The 19248-nt window shown below is 37.1% G+C and overlaps 1 protein-coding gene across 3 annotated transcripts; it reads right to left on the bottom strand.

Annotated features, from left to right (window-relative positions):
• Window positions 1–214: 214 nt before the first annotated feature.
• On the bottom strand, window positions 215–18618 carry LOC100179135 (neurabin-1). 3 transcript variants are annotated; one of them, XM_002122960.5, is made up of 25 exons: window positions 18376–18617; window positions 16736–16877; window positions 15951–16224; window positions 15752–15877; window positions 14326–15683; window positions 14141–14243; window positions 13720–13883; window positions 9451–9583; window positions 8509–8629; window positions 7971–8118; window positions 7831–7908; window positions 7345–7398; window positions 6731–7018; window positions 4872–4937; window positions 4606–4734; window positions 3940–4085; window positions 3769–3865; window positions 3380–3539; window positions 2758–2903; window positions 2397–2495; window positions 1994–2082; window positions 1733–1865; window positions 1526–1648; window positions 980–1159; window positions 215–732 (listed from the first exon to the last, which is right to left on the bottom strand). In XM_002122960.5, exons 1-25 carry the CDS (start codon window positions 18483–18485, stop codon window positions 580–582), a joined length of 4620 nt encoding a protein of 1539 aa, XP_002122996.1. In that variant the 5' UTR covers window positions 18486–18617; the 3' UTR covers window positions 215–579. The 3 variants fall into 3 exon arrangements, with proteins under 3 accessions (XP_002122996.1, XP_018668830.1, XP_018668831.1); XM_018813285.2 differs by lacking the exon at window positions 1526–1648 and having other exon boundaries at window positions 18376–18618; XM_018813286.2 differs by lacking the exon at window positions 6731–7018.
• Between the last annotated feature and the right edge of the window lie 630 nt (window positions 18619–19248).

The raw sequence follows: 19248 nt of genomic DNA, 5'->3' as shown, positions 1-19248 counted from the left end.
AAAAAATACCCCTTTTGAGAGAACTTATCCCGTAAAGAAATGATTATTCATTTTAAACAGTGACAGTTTGTATTATTGTACTGGAGCAGGGTAACACAGTTCATAATGTTACCTGTGTGCGATGCTTACTTTGCAGGTGTATGCCTAAACTGACTGTACTGTAGGTGGAAACATATAATTATTTTTTTGTTACGCTTTAAAAACACGCTGAGTGTACGTTATACAAGATATTTTGTAATTTTTCGAAGTTAAACAACAGAAATTAAACTGGGGTATAAAAGATTGAAAATCTTCCATGAGTGCAAAGATCTGGAACTAACGCACTTTTGGCTTGCACTGGTCACACGGCCAACAGTCTTGCGCTGGAATGTTACAGAAGCTGTACAACTTTAGAATAACTGAGCACTTGAGTAGGATTGTGCTGCTGGTACACAAGAAAAATACAAATCTTTCACTATTACATAATAATTCTATATCCAGCAGCTTGCAATTGGGCAGGGTGGAAAAGAAATGAAATACTGGAATACGAACACTCAATGACAATATAATTTGGAGAAAGTGGCGAGGATAAAGTTGCTCCTAAAAACGAGGCTTTTTCCCTGTCCGAAAACCCTTTTTCTGCTTTTTGTTTATCTTTTCCGCCATTTTCTTCTCTTTTTCATGTTTGGACTTTAATTCCTTCACTTTTCGTTTGATAAGATTTTTTTCTGACTTGTCGGTAATACCAATTTCCTATAAACCATATGAAGATTAAAAAGGGACAAAAACAACTGGTAAATGGGTAAATGTATAATAACACGTAATTTTTTTATTTATTCCTTGAAAGTAACGAAGACCAGGTGAACAAGTACAATGAAAAAAGGAAATTAGCAACAAAAGTCGTTATACACACACTGTGGGTAAAGTATTCCAAGTAAAAGTTTCATACAAAAGCATTGCTGCCAAAGCCACGAACTGAACCAATAATTTCAAAACTCACCTTGAGTTTATCATTGTCTATAGACAGTAGTTTAGAGCCATCTATTTTGCTTCTGTTAAAGGTGGTAACATGATGGGCAAGACCACAACCACTCATCCAAGTTGTGACTTCATCCACTGACCAAGTAGGAGTAGTAAGGTATATCTCACCTTGCGTTTGCTCTTTTTTTTCTACAGAGCCCTTAAGCCACAAAGTTTAAAATTATATTTATTTGAATTTTTTGGAATAAAAATAAAGTTTACATTTTAGCAGTAAAAAACAGGTGTTGGTAATTGGTATTAGTATTGTCATATAGTGCAGTAAGTTTTGTAAAAATAGGTTAGGATTTAGGACAGGGCGGTAAACAACTTACAACCAGGGCTATACCTTGCACATTAATTGAACATAACCAATTACTGAAACCAAATTAGTGACTGAAAAAGTTTGTCCAACTTAGATTAGGAACAGACCAGGAGTTAATGGGTATGAAGAAGCATAGCAAAGAATTTCATTCTTGCTACAAAACATGCAACCATTGCAGAAACTTTGCCCCGCAGCATATCATACCTCCTCGGAGTGAGACGACAGGCCTGAAATAGTTGACGCAGCGGACTGAGGTCGAGCACTTCCTCGTGGGGGCTCTTTCTCGCTGTCATTGGTGGGTGGAGCAGTTGGTGCTGTGTCGTCCTCCTTTGTGAGTTAAACCGTGCAAGTTACGCATGCCATGCATGTTAGAGGCAAAGTTAGGAACACACTGTTATGGAAACAACTTACATTTATTATGCGACGCATGCGAACTGCAAGCGCTGGTGATTCTTTAGTGGTTGGTACGTCACCCATCCCACCAGGACTGGATTGAGGCAGTGGTGACAGGTTCACTTGTTTTATTTGGGGTGGGTCAAATTGCCTGCGGAAAATAATAATTTGATTCATTTGAATTACATTGAAAGAAATATGTTATTTAATATTAAAGTGTAACAAATAGAAAATTAAGACTTTTGGAGGAAGTAAAGACATGAGTTTTTTTATACATACATGGGTAAGGGGGTTCCTCGTTTGGACAGGGGACTCCCATGCAGTTGTTCCAATCCTTCGGCAGTTTTCTCCTGTTCCCAATTTTCACTCTACAAAATTAACACAAATATTTTTATCATTAACACTATTGGTATACAATATATGGGAACTGTATGCACACTTACAGTTAATGAATATATATTTTAGTTTTAGAAAAAAACCTGTTCTACTGTACTCTAAGCAATATGTTTTTTTACCATCAGTGGTATACAATGTATAAAAACTGTTGCACTTTAAAATAGCACTAAAAAAATTATTAAATTTATTTTTGATAAACTGTACCACATTTTTTAATCTTTTTTATATATTTTTTTTCTAATTTTTTGTTTTTTTTTATGAAGTTTGGTCACATATTCGTTCTTACATCTGACTTTGAGTTTGACTTGACATATCTTGGACCTTTCAACTTGGCTCTGTATTTAAGTGCTGAGTTATCGAGGTGGTTCGATGTATCTTGAGATATCTGGTGATATGAATGAAAATCTACATTAACTGTTGCATATGTGTGGTGTATTGAATACACAAAATAATTCAGAAAACAACAAACTATTCCGATCTATGTGTGTTTTGTTAGGAAATTTGACCAGATTCTCATAAATAAGTAATTTCTAAAAAAATACAATAAATAAAAATATATATATTTATAATAAAAAATGGTTGGATATTGGATATTGGTAAAAACATAATGTATATTTTGGAATCTCAATACAATACACAAAACATACATCTCCAGACTTGGAAGCGCTATTCTGGTCAGCCCTGGAATCAAGCATGTCATCCAAACTCGCGATAAGATTATCGAACGTCTGACGAACTGTTGGTCGATTTTCGGGAGTAGGGGCCCCATCAGTGTAACTCACAACGGGAGAACCTTTTTTTTATAAAATAAGATTAAATTTAGTAACTTTACCACTGAGCTGGGGTGGGAAATTAAAATTATAAGATTTTGACAAGTTTAAACCGAAGCCTAAAAATTAAGCAAAATGAATATTAAAGTAATGAATATATGAATTCAACATATTTATCCTCACATAGGGGGTAAAAACAGTTGTAACACAGGTTTCCTGTATCATATACTTTGTACCCACTTACAAGTTACCATATAAGTAACTATGTGAGTGGTTATTTATTTTAGGAAATTTTAAAATGTATAGATAACAATTTATACAACCCATAAGCGACCACTGGGTTGGAGCAATGAACATTAAGTAGCTTGCCCAAGAACACATACACCAAAACAATTAGCAGCATTAAACCTCAAACCCATATTCTCCAAGCTCTAGTTAAGCAAGCTAACCACTGCCCTAGATCGACAGCTAATTTTTGATAAAAAACTGCGATAATTACTTTGATTTTCAACACTTGGAAAATATTTGCTCTGATGTTGTTGGTAGGTAGGTGCCAGCTTTATGGGGGAATGGGGACCATTTGACCGGTTGCTATTATTCCGGTTTAAAGCGGAATTAGGTGGGGATTGATTTGCCAGCTTCTTCTCAAGGCTGGTGATCTGTACAATAATAAAAATAATTTAGAAAAAAATGTAAAACATGGAACTTAAGTGATTATTTAAAATACTTTTTTTTTAATCAATGTTTATTTATTGGTGCCGTACATTTTAATCCTGTGAGATGTGCAAACCATAACTTAGTCCTATTATTTTACACATAACACTAAGCCCAAAATAACAACTGTTACTTAGACACCAATGTTCCAAATTATACAAATTGTTTCCATACCTGTCCTTGAAGTTGCAGTTTCTCCAACTCATGTACTTTCTCCATAGTCGATATTTGCATTTTAAAATTCGCTTCCCTCTTCAAGAATTCTCCCTCTCTGTAAAAAGCAACAAATTTAACACCATGAAAAGATATCATATGTTAAAGAGTAAAAATCTTGACAAATCTTACCGTTGCTGGAATTCCTTTATCAATTTTTTCGCCTTGTTATATTTCTTGTCAAGAAGGGAAACTTGCTCTTTAGCATTTTCCAGCTCACTTTGTGTTTTCTGTAAATCTTCATTTGTTGCGGCAGCAACTCTGTCCTGCTCTTCAACCTAATGAAATGGAATGCTTAAATTTGCTATCAGTATGTCACTGTATGGGACACCAGGTACCAAAATCACACATAATCCAAAGATTAATTGAAAATGAGAGCTTTTTTTAGATACAATGATTATGCTACAAAGTTAGAGACTCCATATTTTACATGTTAGATAAAATCCAACTTTAATGCTACCCACTCATTGGTAAAGGTGGCTGTACACAGTATCCGGAATTCGTCTGTTTTGTCCGGATTTCGCTGCCGCATGTGGAACTCGGTAATGGGTTTGCATACGACTTCGCAAGTGAATTTGCACGCCAGATACTGTGTACAGCCACCGTAATGCGTGTTTTAAAGTATTTGACTCAATCTGATTTGTTTTCAGGGCACTATTAGTTCATGCGGTAGGTGCTTTTATTGAGTCTTCTAGACTTTATTTAAAATGCCTGCTCAGGTTATGATATAGGATTGACTTCCTTTCCAAACTAATTTAAAAAAAGAGAGAAAAAGTAAAAAAAAAATTGGAAACCGACCCTTTTCCGCAGCTGCTTGATCTCGGCATCTGTAACTTGTTGTCGGATAAAAAGCTCCCTGATCTTCGATCTGTACTCCTCATCATTCTCGGATGCAAAGATCTTTTCTTCTTCTGGAAGATCAAACACCTGAAATGAGAAGAAACATAATCAGAAAAAATTAAAACAAAGTGAAAACATTATTTTGTTTTTTAATTTTTTTTTACAATTTTCAAGAAAACATTTTTAGATTAACTTGTTTTTAAAACTGATTTCAAAAGCCATACCTGAACATGAGCCAAAGCTCTGTCTATTTCTTCAGTGTTGAAATCTTCTTCACTTGTATCTCCAACCTGTATATATATTTCGGTTTAGAAATATAATAAAAAAATGTCACCACCGCCAACCCTTATGTTTTTTTCCAAAAGCTCAGATTTTTTTGGTTTAACTAAAATATAAATACTTTGTACGTCAGGGGAAAGATAAGAAAATTACACAAACAACTTCTTTTATTTAAATTTAATATTTTGCTGTTTTGTTTAACACTGAACTGGTTATGGCGGTGGTGTGTAATTCGGTTAAAGAGTAAGCAACACTACCAAGCAAAATGTTAGGATAATAGGATTTATATGTTAATAAAGTTAGTACAATCAAACAACCAAGTATTGTTAAGCCTCGATTAAAACCTTAAGATAACTGTAATCAAAAAGCATTTTATTTGGCACAGAAGTTTTTTTTCCGGTAGCCTATACCCTCAAGGGTAGACATTTAAACGTAATGAGAAAATTGGACAAAATTTTATTGCTAGGCGTGGCTGCTCAAACAACTGTTAAAAGAATAGAAGAGAGCTATTATATTGTTAGTTTCAAAGCAGAAGTTAATTCAAATCAGCAACCATGAAAACAAATCAAATTCAAACAAGCAAAGAACACCGAAAAACTGGGTCAAATAGTCAATCTACAAAAACAGACACAAATTTTTTTGTAAACTCTACTCTGTTAATACTACCAGAAACAATGTCACGTCCACCTGCACACAAGTTACCTTTCATAAACTGAAGTTTTTTGCATATAAGTTCGTGCTTTGTCTTAATATTGTGGTTTTTCGCAAAAGCATATTTTATAGATTGACAAATATTTGGTAGAAAAAACTTGTGTCTTATAATGATATGAGTATGGAATATAGGAATGTAGTTCTACAATCAAGGTACATCATGTGAGTTAAACTTTTGGCTGGCAAACAAGGGATTTAACTCATTTTATAACAGAAGACCTATGTAAAATATATGTTTGGTCTTTAAGTTCTGTTTTTTGATTTCTGCCCTACAGTTAAAATGTTGTAAACCCCTTTGAGAAAAGTAATATATACCTCAAACTGTACAAAATATATATAACAGTCTAATTCTAATAAAATATAAAAAAATTTTTATTCAAAATATGGAATGAGCTAGTGTGAAAATCAACAAATACTATAGAAAAGACACCAAGTTCAAAAGTTAAGTGGTATCTGACTTTGTAATATTCTTTACATTATTTACACGCTGATTCAAACAGTTTAACACGTGAGTGTACCACACCCCGTGTACAGCGCAGCAGACTTGGCCGCTTTTGTACCAAAGGGCTTGGTAAATTAGACATATATCTGGGTTTATAACGAGGTTTCGAAATAACGCATCTGGTAAGAAACGCTGCTCTTGTGTTTCGGACAATGGAGGTAGTACGCTGGTTTTGCCTCAATGGTGAAGTATGGTGGGTCATGGGCTGTGGGATCATGAGTTAGACCAGAGGTTTACAATTAATAAACTATATATATTTCTGATGTTTTAAACCTGATTTTGAATTGTGTAAAAATAGGAATAAAGACTGCTTATAACCTTTTAAGAAAGAAACTTTTTTTGGTGGAGGTCAATAAAAAATTAGGTAGCAGCAAAATTTAACCTTAATTTCTCTTTAAAAAAAATTAACTTATTAAGTACTTTTAGAAAATCACAAGGGTAAACCTAATATAGCATTGGAACAATGGAACATTCCTCTTTTGTGTTGTTGGTTTACTTTTACATTTTTCACCTTTCATGCTGAATGTTAGTAAGAGATATGCTGCATGTGTTATTCCCCCCATGCTCCTGCCACTTCAATATTATACAAACCTTCTTTTTTGGCAAAAATTCTTCTGCATTTCTCGGACCATCATCTTGTGACTCAGCAATATATTCCGCACCCCGACTCAGCAAATGTGGGTCGGTAACGGGTTTGCTGTGTCGTATATTGCTCAAACCATCAAAACTTTCTCCGCCATTTTCATTTGGGGGGGTTGGGGACACCCCTCTGAGTTTTGCAAACTCAACACTATCTCGGTGCACCATGTGCCGGCCGTGCAACCCGTTCTGTTCCATTTTTTCCGGAACACCCGGATACCTTGGGGGCGGCCGCAATTTCTGAGCAGATTTTCGTTTTCACAAAAATAAACTGACAACACTCGACTACAGTCACACAAAACCGAAAAATACAAAACTTCGAAAACTTTTGAACCAAAAGTCAATACCCCTGTACCTAAATACCTCTGACGCACTGGCCTACCATAAAGAGACTAATTGCTTGTGTAACAAAACAGCACACACTGCCATTGAGTGCTTGAGGCCATGCTAATAACCAGCAACTTTACATGTGATCCAGATTAAACTAAAATCTCAGGATTAAACAACCACCTTTAAAGACTCTTTGCCAATTACAAAAACAAAAGCATAGGAAATAAAATTCTTACCCTTGCCTCATTTCCATCATATCTCCATGACTGGTCTTCTGCATTGGAATCCATCTGTAAAAATACGGTATTACTTCTCTGTATCTCTGTAACTGCCTTTAGGTATAAATCAGTACTTTATTTTAAAAAGTTATAAACATTGTTTCTGAACTTCAAGCTTACAAACTTTGGTGATAAACTAAATATTTTAAAGTAGATTATTATTTTCAATTTTTTTATCATCAAAAAAAATTGTCGTGTTTGTAATACCTATTACCCAGAATTTTTCCCTAAAAAGTCCACAACTTTTTATATGTGGGAAATTTTTATAAACAAACTTGGTATAAAAACAATGTATTCCGAATGTTTCTTATGCCATCTAGCAAGTTATCCAAACATCCAAGTCTTGCTGGAAAACCTCGGAAATACAGTATTTTTTATACCAGGCAAGCCCTTGAAAGATTTTTTACCTCCTGTATGGTAGCAGAAGTAACAGAATAATCTTACCTGGCCATCCTCAGAGCCCTGTGCGTCTTCCCAGTCCATTTTCTCTTGTTCAAGTGACTGCTGTATCAGCCTTGCAACCTAAACGACCACAAACAGATGTTAAATACCCATCAACCCATACCTTACTACACGAAACTCACCTCTGAATCCTGTGTTCCTTCTTTCTCCCTCCCAATTTTGAAATAAACCAGCCCGTTGGTGTTCCGAAGTACACCCCCAGCGTAGGCTTGTGTGACGCCAACCAAGGAGTTACCATTCACTTCTATTATCTGATCATTTACCTTGATCCTGAAAATGTTGAATATTTCATTTTATAAAGTATTTATAGTTTACTCTAATAAAAGATTTCTATGTTTATCATGACCTCTATGTTAACTCATTAAAGTGCCATCATTGTCTATATTATTAATTCTTATTTCTATGCCAACTAATTTTAAAATTATAAATAGTAGGGTGGGGGAAGATGGGACACCTTATCATTCTATTTTCTTGTCACAGTTGGCAGAAAATTGGAATAATTATAAAATCGTATCATCCCAACACCCATAGACCATGTTAATTGTTTCAAACACAATCAGGATATTTGTATATTCTGTGCTGAAGGTGTCCCATCTTCCCCCACCCTACTATATAATATATATATATATAACTGTTTTTGGGCAAGAAAAATTCTCTTACCTTCCGTCCTTGTCTGCAGCTCCACCCGGTGATATAGTTTTTATAAATATTCCAAGTTTTTCGAGCCCGGCATCTGCACCAACACCCATTCCTATTATGCTAAGTCCCAAACCACCAGGACCTGGTTAGAAAACAATATTTGGGTCAAAGGTTTTTTTTATACAAAGCTAAGGGTAGAATTATGCCACTTACATTACAAGAACTGTGTGACATTATAAAATGTTTGACAGTGACACTATGAAATACTTGACTAGTTTCTACGGTTTTACTTCAAATGTACTTATTGTCCAATAGCCGAAAATGACGACTTTTTTAATAACAGTTATGTAAAGCTACTGCAGCGTTGGAAAAAAGTACATGTATATTTTGATAAAAAGAATACTTACTATAACCTATTCTGTTAAAAAACAGGCTATATGTACTTTTTTGCAATCCTTGTATAGTAGTATGCACTAGAGCTTACTTACAGATGGGTGGCGCAAGAGAGCAATTAAATAAAAACCTTTCAGCAGAAAAGGTATTCTTATAGTTGATGGAAATACAGGAAGTTATTCAAATGTATTGAACATATTTCAATTACCAAAATAAGGTAATGTAAATGTGAAACAACAATTGTTGGTTCAAAACAAGTCAAAATCTGTATTGAACTAAAACATTTGTTTCAGAAAAACAAACAGAATATGCACAGCACACATACCCCAAGTTGTATTATATATAAAAAATCTTAATTTATTTGTACACAAAACTTAGTTATGAAACAGTTTCAGCTTTCAATCAAGTAATAAATAAAATAAGTTGGAAATAGTTTTACTTATAAAATAAACAAAAAAAGTTATAGAACATATATATATACAAGAAAACAAAACCTTGTTATTAAACAGTTTGTGTTTAATAAAGTAGATACATAGGTTGTATTATAAAGTTTTTGTAGTAGATTCTTACCTTTCTCAAGTTCAACATCAAACACATCCATTAGTTCAACTCGTTTTTCCAGCTCATACTCTGCAGATGCTGACACTGGATCTACATCATCGTTGCAACGATCATAGTCGCTTGTGGAATGAGTTAAAAATACCTAAATGGTGGAATAATATTGTTTAAAAGGATTCGCAAAATAAAGGTACTTAAAATAGTGAATTAGGCTGGATAGACAAAATACTAAAAAAGAATATAATATAGATTATGACAGAGCATTATAACTTTGTTTAATGTAAGGGCAATGCAATAGGTTGTACTGTTTTATATGCTGTCCTTGTGTTTTTGTTTGGGTTGGAATTAAGGAATGTTTAAGTAAGAATGTGTAAGGATCTAGTGCAACTGTTCGTGGCTGCACCAGGGTAGTGGTTAGGTTGGTGGGAGTGATTCATTCTGAATGATATCAAACCGTTGGTTCGCTGTGACAACAGATGAACCTGAACAGTGGTTTGAGTACCACTGAAGAAAAGCTCCAGCCCTCGAGCCAACACTCCGCAATTTAGAGCGTGTCATCAAACGGCAATTCTAAACGCACCCTTGGGTAAAGCGAGTCGGTTGATCGCATGTGTTACGAGCAAAACCTGTCGACTTATAACACGGGTGGCGTTCTCGCGAGGTGATTTGAGGCAGACTCGCACAGGACGTCCGTCAATCACCATAGAAGCGTCGTGCGCGGTAAGCACGGTGAAATTGCAGTTCGAAGAAGCAAATGACGCGTTAAAAGGCATGCGGAAGTTCAATAAACATACACACATCGTCGAAGTGGCGCTATACATGGCAAAGCAAGCGTGCAGTTGGAAAATCACGCTTTAGGAAACCGTTCGGGCAGCAGACGTGGGAACTGGAAGGCCGTTTCCGGGTTCTTGCACAAACGGGTAGGGCGCGAACAAAGCAAACCAATTACAGCTCGCTGCACAATGTGACATTCTTTTTTAAAGATCCTAATTCATACCAAGGCGCCTGAGGATTATAATTAGTCAGTTGTATTGACACAGCGCTGGCCTTTTCCCCGCGCTTTGCCATGAGAACATTCACAACAAAAAGCGTTGATGTAATTGGACGCGTGACAGGAAAGCAGGATTATGATGTCACAGAGGTACGTGGTCAGTGGAGCGTGAAACCAACGAAGGACTGGCGCCATGGTAGGTACGACAACGATACAACGCGAAATGATACGTCGAGTTGCGAACGTTGTCATACACCCATACGTTGTAATAACATGTACTTACATACAAGCAAAACACGGCGCGCGAGAATTTCTATTCTTAGGCACGTTACAGACGCCCATTTTATCCGATTAAAATTGTTTGAAAACACAGAAACCAACGATTACCAGTTGGCTTAATATCACAAATGCGCCTGCAACTATAAGGATATACAGTTGATGCCTATATGCGAAAATTAACTGTTTAATTAATAGAACGTGTTTTGGCCGCAATGTTTGTCCGGAAATAATTTTGAAGTCGCCGAAAGCAATAAGTGCGTCATTATCTTTCAACTGTCTAATCACAAACTGCTTTGTTACGTAGTAAAGGTCAGCGTTGAGATAAACAGCCGCTGGCAGCGTCGTTGCGAAAAGCAATCGTTTGTTCCTAAGTTGCTGCTTAATTACTTTAAATGGATATTGACGGAATATAACTCTTGAAAGAATGGTAAAATATATGCTCACATTCCGATTAAATGAGAGTTATTTTCCAATTATTACAAAATCAAGCGACTTTATTTGCACCAGTGTCGAATTGCGGAACATACTTATAAAAACAACAAGTTATCTAAACCTCACTTTACGCAACGTAGGAAGTTGATTTACGAGACATCGGTGCGAAGTGGAAACACCAGTATAACTGACAAACGGTTGCGGTTCAGGTCTGCTAATATCACGGGCTGATGTGAAACCAGTGGGCGGGAGATTGGAGATTTCTTTAACAGAAGGAAGTAACCCACCAAGTTGACAATACTCAAAACTGACGAAAATAACACCATTTTCCAGTTGCGGCCACGACGCGTTGAGTTTTACTTGTAAAACTACAGGCACCGAGAACGCAAAGGAAATATACCAAGTTTCGTGAAAAGTAAACTTTATAAATATTTACAAGGCAGTCAAAAAGACTGGTTTCAAAAAGAGACTAATGAATGTTTTAACTATAACAGCAACACTAAACGAGCGTAAATCTTGCCATTTACGACCCCTGTTAGGTAGTATTTAAATCGGTTTTAAGACTGTGAAATGAAATCGTTAATAGCTTTTCAATCTGTTGTGTGTTATTGGTTGGGAGCAAAGAGCTTTCACTCTAGCAATCAACCGTAATCGGGATATTGCGGCCACGATTGTTGTTCTAAAGAGCCTTTCTCCTTACCTGGGTGTATGTTACGTCACAGAGTTAATAATTCTCGAAAATGAATATTGCCTCACGCAATAAAATCTTGGTATGCGAGTACCAGTCCGGAACGCAGCAAACAGGATATGACGTAGAGAACGAGGCCCAGCAGCCAATCACGCACGGACGAGCGACACAGTATCGCAGCGTATCGGGTCACATGGCGAGCAGTGTATACAAAACTAGGGATCCACTGAAGACGACGGTAAAATCGGTGATGACTAACCGGGGGACGAGAAAACGAGTTCGGAAGCTCGTGGGATTATACAAAATGGAAACAGTGACTAGTGGGATATTTGGGCTGTGTATTTCTAGTTCAAACCACTTGAGAACGTGTACAAGAAAATACACGTCGTCCTGTCTGGCAATCTTTAATTTTCGACGAACAGTCGTGACGTGGGTTGACTCACGAAACCACAAAACTGAATTGATTGTTCGTTTGGCAAACATAATCCAATACTTGATATTTTATTATGTTGGTATCGAGACTGTAACGTAGATGCCGTAATGAAAATGTGAGGACGAAATTGCAGGCTTCGTAAAGCGTACATATCGGTACGGAGTTGCCAAGGGTCAAAGCGGTTTGAACTCTGTCTATTAACTGTAACGTCGGACGCGTAGCGGGTGCACGGTTGTTATTGTGTATAGCGCCTGAGGGGAAAGTATTAATCTCACGCTTTTAGAACCAGTTTCATTGTCACTAAATTTCGTTTCTTTTGGTGGCAAAATTTCACACACTTTTTGCGTTGACGTGTCGGATGCATTTTTCGGCGACGTTAATTGAATGTTTTGAAACTAAGCAACCTGTTATTATCGGTGCCACGCTGGTTGGAGAATGCGAAGCTGTGCGACAGCGGTTTAAACAACTACGTAACGCTCCTGGACGTCCCATGAGAACGTAATTGGGTATAACAACTCTAGATCAGCGCCAGGTGCAGGCTTAGGGGAAGTATGCAACGAAATAAAGGCAATCTTTGCTGCCCTTCCAAACTTTTAACTAAGTAACACATCATTTATCGGTATATAGTGGAAATTGGATTACGTGATTTACAACCGGTAAAATGGACCATGACACTCTGTTTACACTATTCTTTAATGGTTCCGCAAAATGAACTATGTTATACCGACTGACAATGCGGTTGGTTATTTACACAAGGTAACCTATATGTGCACATAGCGCAGAAACAATGATTAATAACTGAGTTTTAACTAAACAAGTTGCAACATGTCATGACACAACAGCACTATATACGTTTACTGTAGGCTTGAGTAATGGACACTAACCTCATGAAACAGAAAGCAAATATACACATTGTTGTCAGGCACTCTTATAATGCTACTGTTAAAGTGAAACTATCATTTTTTTCGGTACAACACAACATTAGAAATGTTACATTTAATAATTCATTAAAAACCTAATATTTATTACATAATACATTACAACACAACAAATCTAAACTAGCAAAGAATATACAAATCTGCACATAACGGAGGAAAGATATTAGATAATCATTAATTTATAATATAACACCGGTGTTCTATGGCATACACCTCATGTCCGCTCATGAGTCACCACATTTGTTACTTTGTAAGTAAATAATTTGGAAATTTTCATCTTTTGTGTGGTTGACAATTTAGACAACTCTTTTTTTTGTGTGGCTGACAATTTAGTTACTCATTGGGAGCGACCGGGTTAAAGCAACTGCCGTTAAGTGTCTATTACAGGAATACATACACCCACAATGCATGCGCCTCCAGCTTCTAACTCGAATCCACTGGGCTAGAAGCAGGTGTGCTACCACTGTGCTACGACGCCCAAAAAAATCTCAGTAACACACAACAAACAACAAGTACTTACTGGTATAGGATCACTGCTGAAGTAGACCTTTGTATGCTGATGATGATCAACCTTTTTTTCCTCATTTTCCTCTTCATCGGATGAGGAGTCGTGATCCGGAAGACCAGGTACTTCATAATAATAAAGTCCATTGTCATCAGTGAGGATCTTGGATTCTCCTCCTCCTGTTAAGTTGGTTTTAATATTTTATATTTACTGAGTTGAGTGTACATTGTAGTTCACAGTTGCTAAACTAGCTTTACATAAACTAGAAAAAAAGTCTAACATGTAAGTATAAGGAAAAATGGCAATTTATAAAAAAAAGAAGTTTTTTTTGAGTTTTGTGCCATGATAACTCACAATAAAAACATTGCACTGCTATAGTGGAGGTAGCATATGTAGTATTTACATACAAACATACAAAATATGCTACACAACCCACCTTCATCATTGGACATTGATGAAACAGACATGGTTTCTGCTTTAACAGCAACCTCATCTTGCTTGTTTAAACCTTCTTCTTCATAATCTTCCATTCCATTTACCTGGTTACAAAATTAAGTTTGGCAATTTTCTTTTTTGGGGGGCCAACAGTCAGTATAGTATAAGTATTTAAAACGATCTTACATCGTAACTTGTGGGGCCTTCATTATCAGACTCCTTGTCAGAAGGGTAAGATTCCTCATTTTCTTCCTCTTCCTCTTCCTCCTCCTCAGTTCTTGTCTCTCTAGAATGAAGCTCTGATGGAGTGTCCTCCTCTTTAGAGGCAGAGGATGTGGAGATTGACGCTTCCACATCTTGCTGGTAGGAGTAGTTAGCTTGCTCTTGAGCTGGCTCACCCTTTGGAGAGTCAGCTGTGTAAGATTCCTGCAACCCCAGTGCCTTAAAAATACTGCTGGTGAGAGGAGATTGCTGGGATAAAGCAGATTTTTCCAGAAAAGAGTCAGATTCGACGGACAGGTGGCCAGGACGGACTTCATGCTCTCTTTTCAAGGCAATAGTATCTTTTGGTATAGAGTTTGGGGTTTGATAGTGGCCCTCGTCAACTAGTTTGTTCCCATTTGTACGAGATAGATGAGGAATTTGGGGAGATGGTTCGCTTGGTGGCTCGGAATGAGAAGAATAGGATGACATGTGGCTGCTGCTTGACTCGGAAGATATTTTACGAGTCGGAAGCTCATTTTCGGAAAGGTCGCCATTCTTTGAAGTTGCAGATGAAGACTGGCTTGGCTTCTTGCTTGAATCAGATTTATTTTCAAACTTTGACATCCTGTCTTGTATAGTGTGGCTGCGGACAGCCGCACGGTAGGAAATATCACGAGTCACGCTGCTACCAACACTGGAAGTACTGTTGACGCTGCTGGAACTACTACGTCGTATTGACTGTGATGTAGCTGCAGTTTTCTCCGATTCTTGGCTATCGGTAGGGGGTATTTTACTGAGGCGCTCTGAAACGAGGGTTGAAATTGTTCCCGGTGAATTTATGGTAAGAGGTTGGCTGTCAGATGCGCGAGAGTTGACGGGAGGCCGAACTCCCGATGGAAGAGCTGAGAGAGGAGTTGTAGAGACAGAGGGAAGAGCAGGAGTGGATGAGGTTGAGGAATAACCCGGTGTAAAAACAGAATCAGAAGAATCGGAACGTGAGCTGATTGAGTTGTGAGATTTGTCCTTTGTGGTTTGGCTCGTCACTGCTGCCCGCGGTTTTTCGGAAGATTGTTTCGAGAGCGCCTCTATATACTTGTGAGCCACTGGGGCTTGGGTGATTTCTGTGTTACCAGTATCCACAGCAACCATGGATGTTGGCCGACGTGGTCTGTTATCCAAAGCTGGGGTAGGAGGGCGCCGGGCACTTGACCCTCCCATACCTTTTGTTGGACTGCCTTGTTTACTTCTGTTACCGCGGTGATAGTTATCATTTCTATCAGTGGAGCGCGACCGTTTCTCGAATGTGGAGATAATTTCACTAATGTTTTTTCGGTTTCGCTCTAAAAATGGTTTTGTGTACTAAAATGTAAATTATATGCCTATATGGTTTTGTAAAAAGAAAAATCACCTTTTCCATCTTTATCCTGGGAAACTCTTGCTTTTGGAGGGCGCCCTCCAATGGCATCGGTGGATTCTATGATTATAACTTCTCGCTCCGACGAGGGAGATCGTATTAGTGAGTCTACTGAGCCACCTTGGTATAAACACAAGATAATTTTCAATTGCCCACACAACGACTTGATTGTATTGCGTTTTATGTTGCATACCTCGGGGCATTTTCTGATGTGATCGCGAAGACCTCGGCCTTCCTCGTAACTCGTGTCTAAGTGGCGATGTCTCGATGCTGCTAGCGACACTTTCAGCCTGTGAGTCCTCTCGTTCTGCTCTGTCAGGCTCACTGACGAGCGTAGACCAAGAGGAGAAAGATGAAGTAGTTGTCGGACTTAGTGGTCCTGACCTAGACGGTGAAACTGGTCCTGTTTTCCTTAATATTTGTGGGGGTGGATACTTCACTGGGGTTGATTGAAGGCTTTCAAACACCTGTTGTCAAAACAATATTATGTCATTGAACATTTCAAACAGCTTTTTTCCGTCTGTCATTAAATATATCAAAATGTTTCTGCGTATGTATCAAACAGCTTTTTTTTAATCTGTAACTAAATACTTATCATGGATTAAACTTAGTCCTATCAAACTTGTGGCTCAGTAAAATTTAAAACATACAGTATCTAAGGCTGTAAGCCACCTGTTATTAGAAGGTGGGTTAGCTCAGCTGTTATAGCAGCTGGAAGAAATATAACTTAATCCTGATATGCTACACTAATAAAACGAAATGCTATTTGTATGACCCAGCAAAATAGTAACATACTTCCTGTATGTCATTTTTCATATTGTAGCTGTGTACTGTATGTACCAGTAGTCAGTACTGTAAGCAGTTTACTTACTGTAAATAAGTTATAGACTTAGGATAAAGTTTATGTCATAAAAACAACAGTATTACATTTTTAAAATAAATAAATAACACAGTAAAGTAAAAAAGAACGCCTTAAACCTTTTTTGCTGAGGAAAACTTTTCTCTTCTTTGTTGAACGTCTGGATTTCCATTGACGGATTTTAAATCTGAGATATTTCCTTCATCGACATTGTTCATAAATTTACTTCTAATGCGAGAAATATGAGACCCCCTTCCATCACTGCTTAACAAAAAGTTGTCGTTATCCTCCCCAACAGACATGCTCAATAGAAACAGTAGGGAAACACGCGACACCCAAGACCTTGAAACTGTTATAAACGACACCACTTAGCTGCCCAAGCTAACGTTTAACTTGCAGTTGAAGCTTAAACATAGCAAGGCGATGTTTCCAAAGCGCCTCTGTTTATTAAGCAAATATGTCGCTTAAGACTAACAGGCGGGTATTTACTCAATGGCTCACCCAGAATTATTTGAAAAATGACAGGCCTTGATTGTTTGTTAATCCAAAATTATAATCTGATCACGTAACTGGGCAGGCTGAATTAAATTAAACACTGAAACCTACTACTTCCTTATCCAGTTACACTGACTGTAGTTATTGGCTTACTGTAATACATAGAGCTCAAACTGTCTGACAAGGTTTTTGATAAATGTGTTCTAGCCACAGAGAGATACCAATACTGCAGTAACACACTACCTAACTCATCTTTCTAGGAATGAACGTCTTGTAACGAGCCACGCAGGCTAACATGAACCGAGAGGAAATGGATTATAAATCATGTTTGCATTGAGACCAGTACACACACAAGCACGACTTGCTATTTGTTAGTAGTTGGACTGGAGAATGGAATGGTATGGAGTGGGTAAACTTAATATGAACATGTAGGCATGTCGGGATGTGGCCATCAAACAGACTCAGTGTTAGTTTTACATTAACGACGGCAAGGTAATGAAAAGGGGAAGTCGCAGCTTAAATTTAGGAAATTATGAAATGACTAATTCAATTTTAATGGCATATATATATATATCAGCATCATATGAGACAGCTTTTATATATATTAGTGCTTTAAAAGGTAAAACAACTGACTAATATTTGTCTGTTTTCAATTTGCATATTTGAATATTTAAAATGATTTACCACACTGTCACTAAAGCAACTGTGCTTATGCAAGAAAATATGCACTAAACCTATATTTGCAACTACTCAGTCAGTCAAACACCTGGCTTATACATTATAAAATAAATATAAGACAGCTTAAATCATCTGAACAGTATGCTAACAGTAACAGACAACTATTAACCAGATATGTTCCGCATACATGGTGACTAAATGGAGCTTTACCTACTTCCTGCTGCTTATGGAAGCAATTTGCTTACTAATATAAGCACAGGCTATAATATAAACAGTGTACTCCTTCTCTTTACTAAAGCAACTAAATAAAGGGAATCAAACCACTTGGCGATAACTCTGTTTGAATGTTTTGTTGACAATTGGTCCATGACAAAGAAAAAGGATAATTCATCACACCTGTCCGTATATATTCATATATGGCCATAATAGGTCCAAATAGACAAAGTAACAATACATGCGGTTTTGTTACCAGTTTGCAACAAGGGGTATACATTTGGATTAACAATGACATGCAAGGAAAACAAAAAGATTTAAAATTAAGTTAACAAATTTAATTAGAACGCAACATAGTATAACATTGACGTACCCTTGAGGTGATACACCAATCTCTTTCACAAGGCTCTCCTGGAGAGCACTGAACCTCCGGGATGTCTTTGTTCGGTGGGTTGGGGAGGTTAGTACAGCGGGAGTAGCCATATGTACAGAACACGATAGTTGAGCGAGATGCAAACCACAATGAGAGAAAAATGACAGCTACATAATACAAATACAAAGCACAGTGTGTTCTACATCTATCATTTAAATCAGCCAATAACTGAAATAATAAAATCATTTTTAACATATATAGCATATATTTAAATATTCAAAAAAAGAACTTTTTTGCTTCATCTTTCTCCTAAAAATAACAATTTTTTTTAAACAGTTAACGAAGAATTTAAAATTCAGCCAAGTTGACTAGTAACAAAGTAGTTCATTTAATTTGCTATCACTTTTCTAGGTAGAAGTCCGTTGTAGGGTGATTCATATACAAGCCTACGCGCGCACAAGGCATTTCCGCTTTAATAATAGAAAGAGTGGATACGGTTAACTAAAAAAGTCGTCCCACACACGTGAAATATTATACACCTTCAGTAATTGGGATACATCATTAGTCGTCACTATTGTTCGATACGCAGGATATAAATAAGAGTGAAGTCTGAAGTTATCGTAAAGTAGCGTGCGCAGATTTGCGGCCGAACGTCTTTGTTCAAAAGTCATCACAACATACATTCCTCAGTTGAAATTAATGGCCTGTGCCTATAGCGAACTTAATGCCTGTGCCCCTATTTGTATATCGCTTTTTTTAAAAAAAACCTTCGTCTTACTATTATATTCATATTGTTTCTACAGATTACAGACATACAAAACGAAAACTTTACGCTGACGGTATATTGACAAAGGCAGAGCAGAGCATCTTACA

The sequence above is a fragment of the Ciona intestinalis genome, chromosome 9, assembly GCF_000224145.3.
Source record: "Ciona intestinalis chromosome 9, KH, whole genome shotgun sequence".
NCBI classification, from domain to species: domain Eukaryota; kingdom Metazoa; phylum Chordata; class Ascidiacea; order Phlebobranchia; family Cionidae; genus Ciona; species Ciona intestinalis.
Note: the sequence above shows the minus strand (reverse complement) of the source record. Positions and strands in the feature narration are given on the sequence as shown.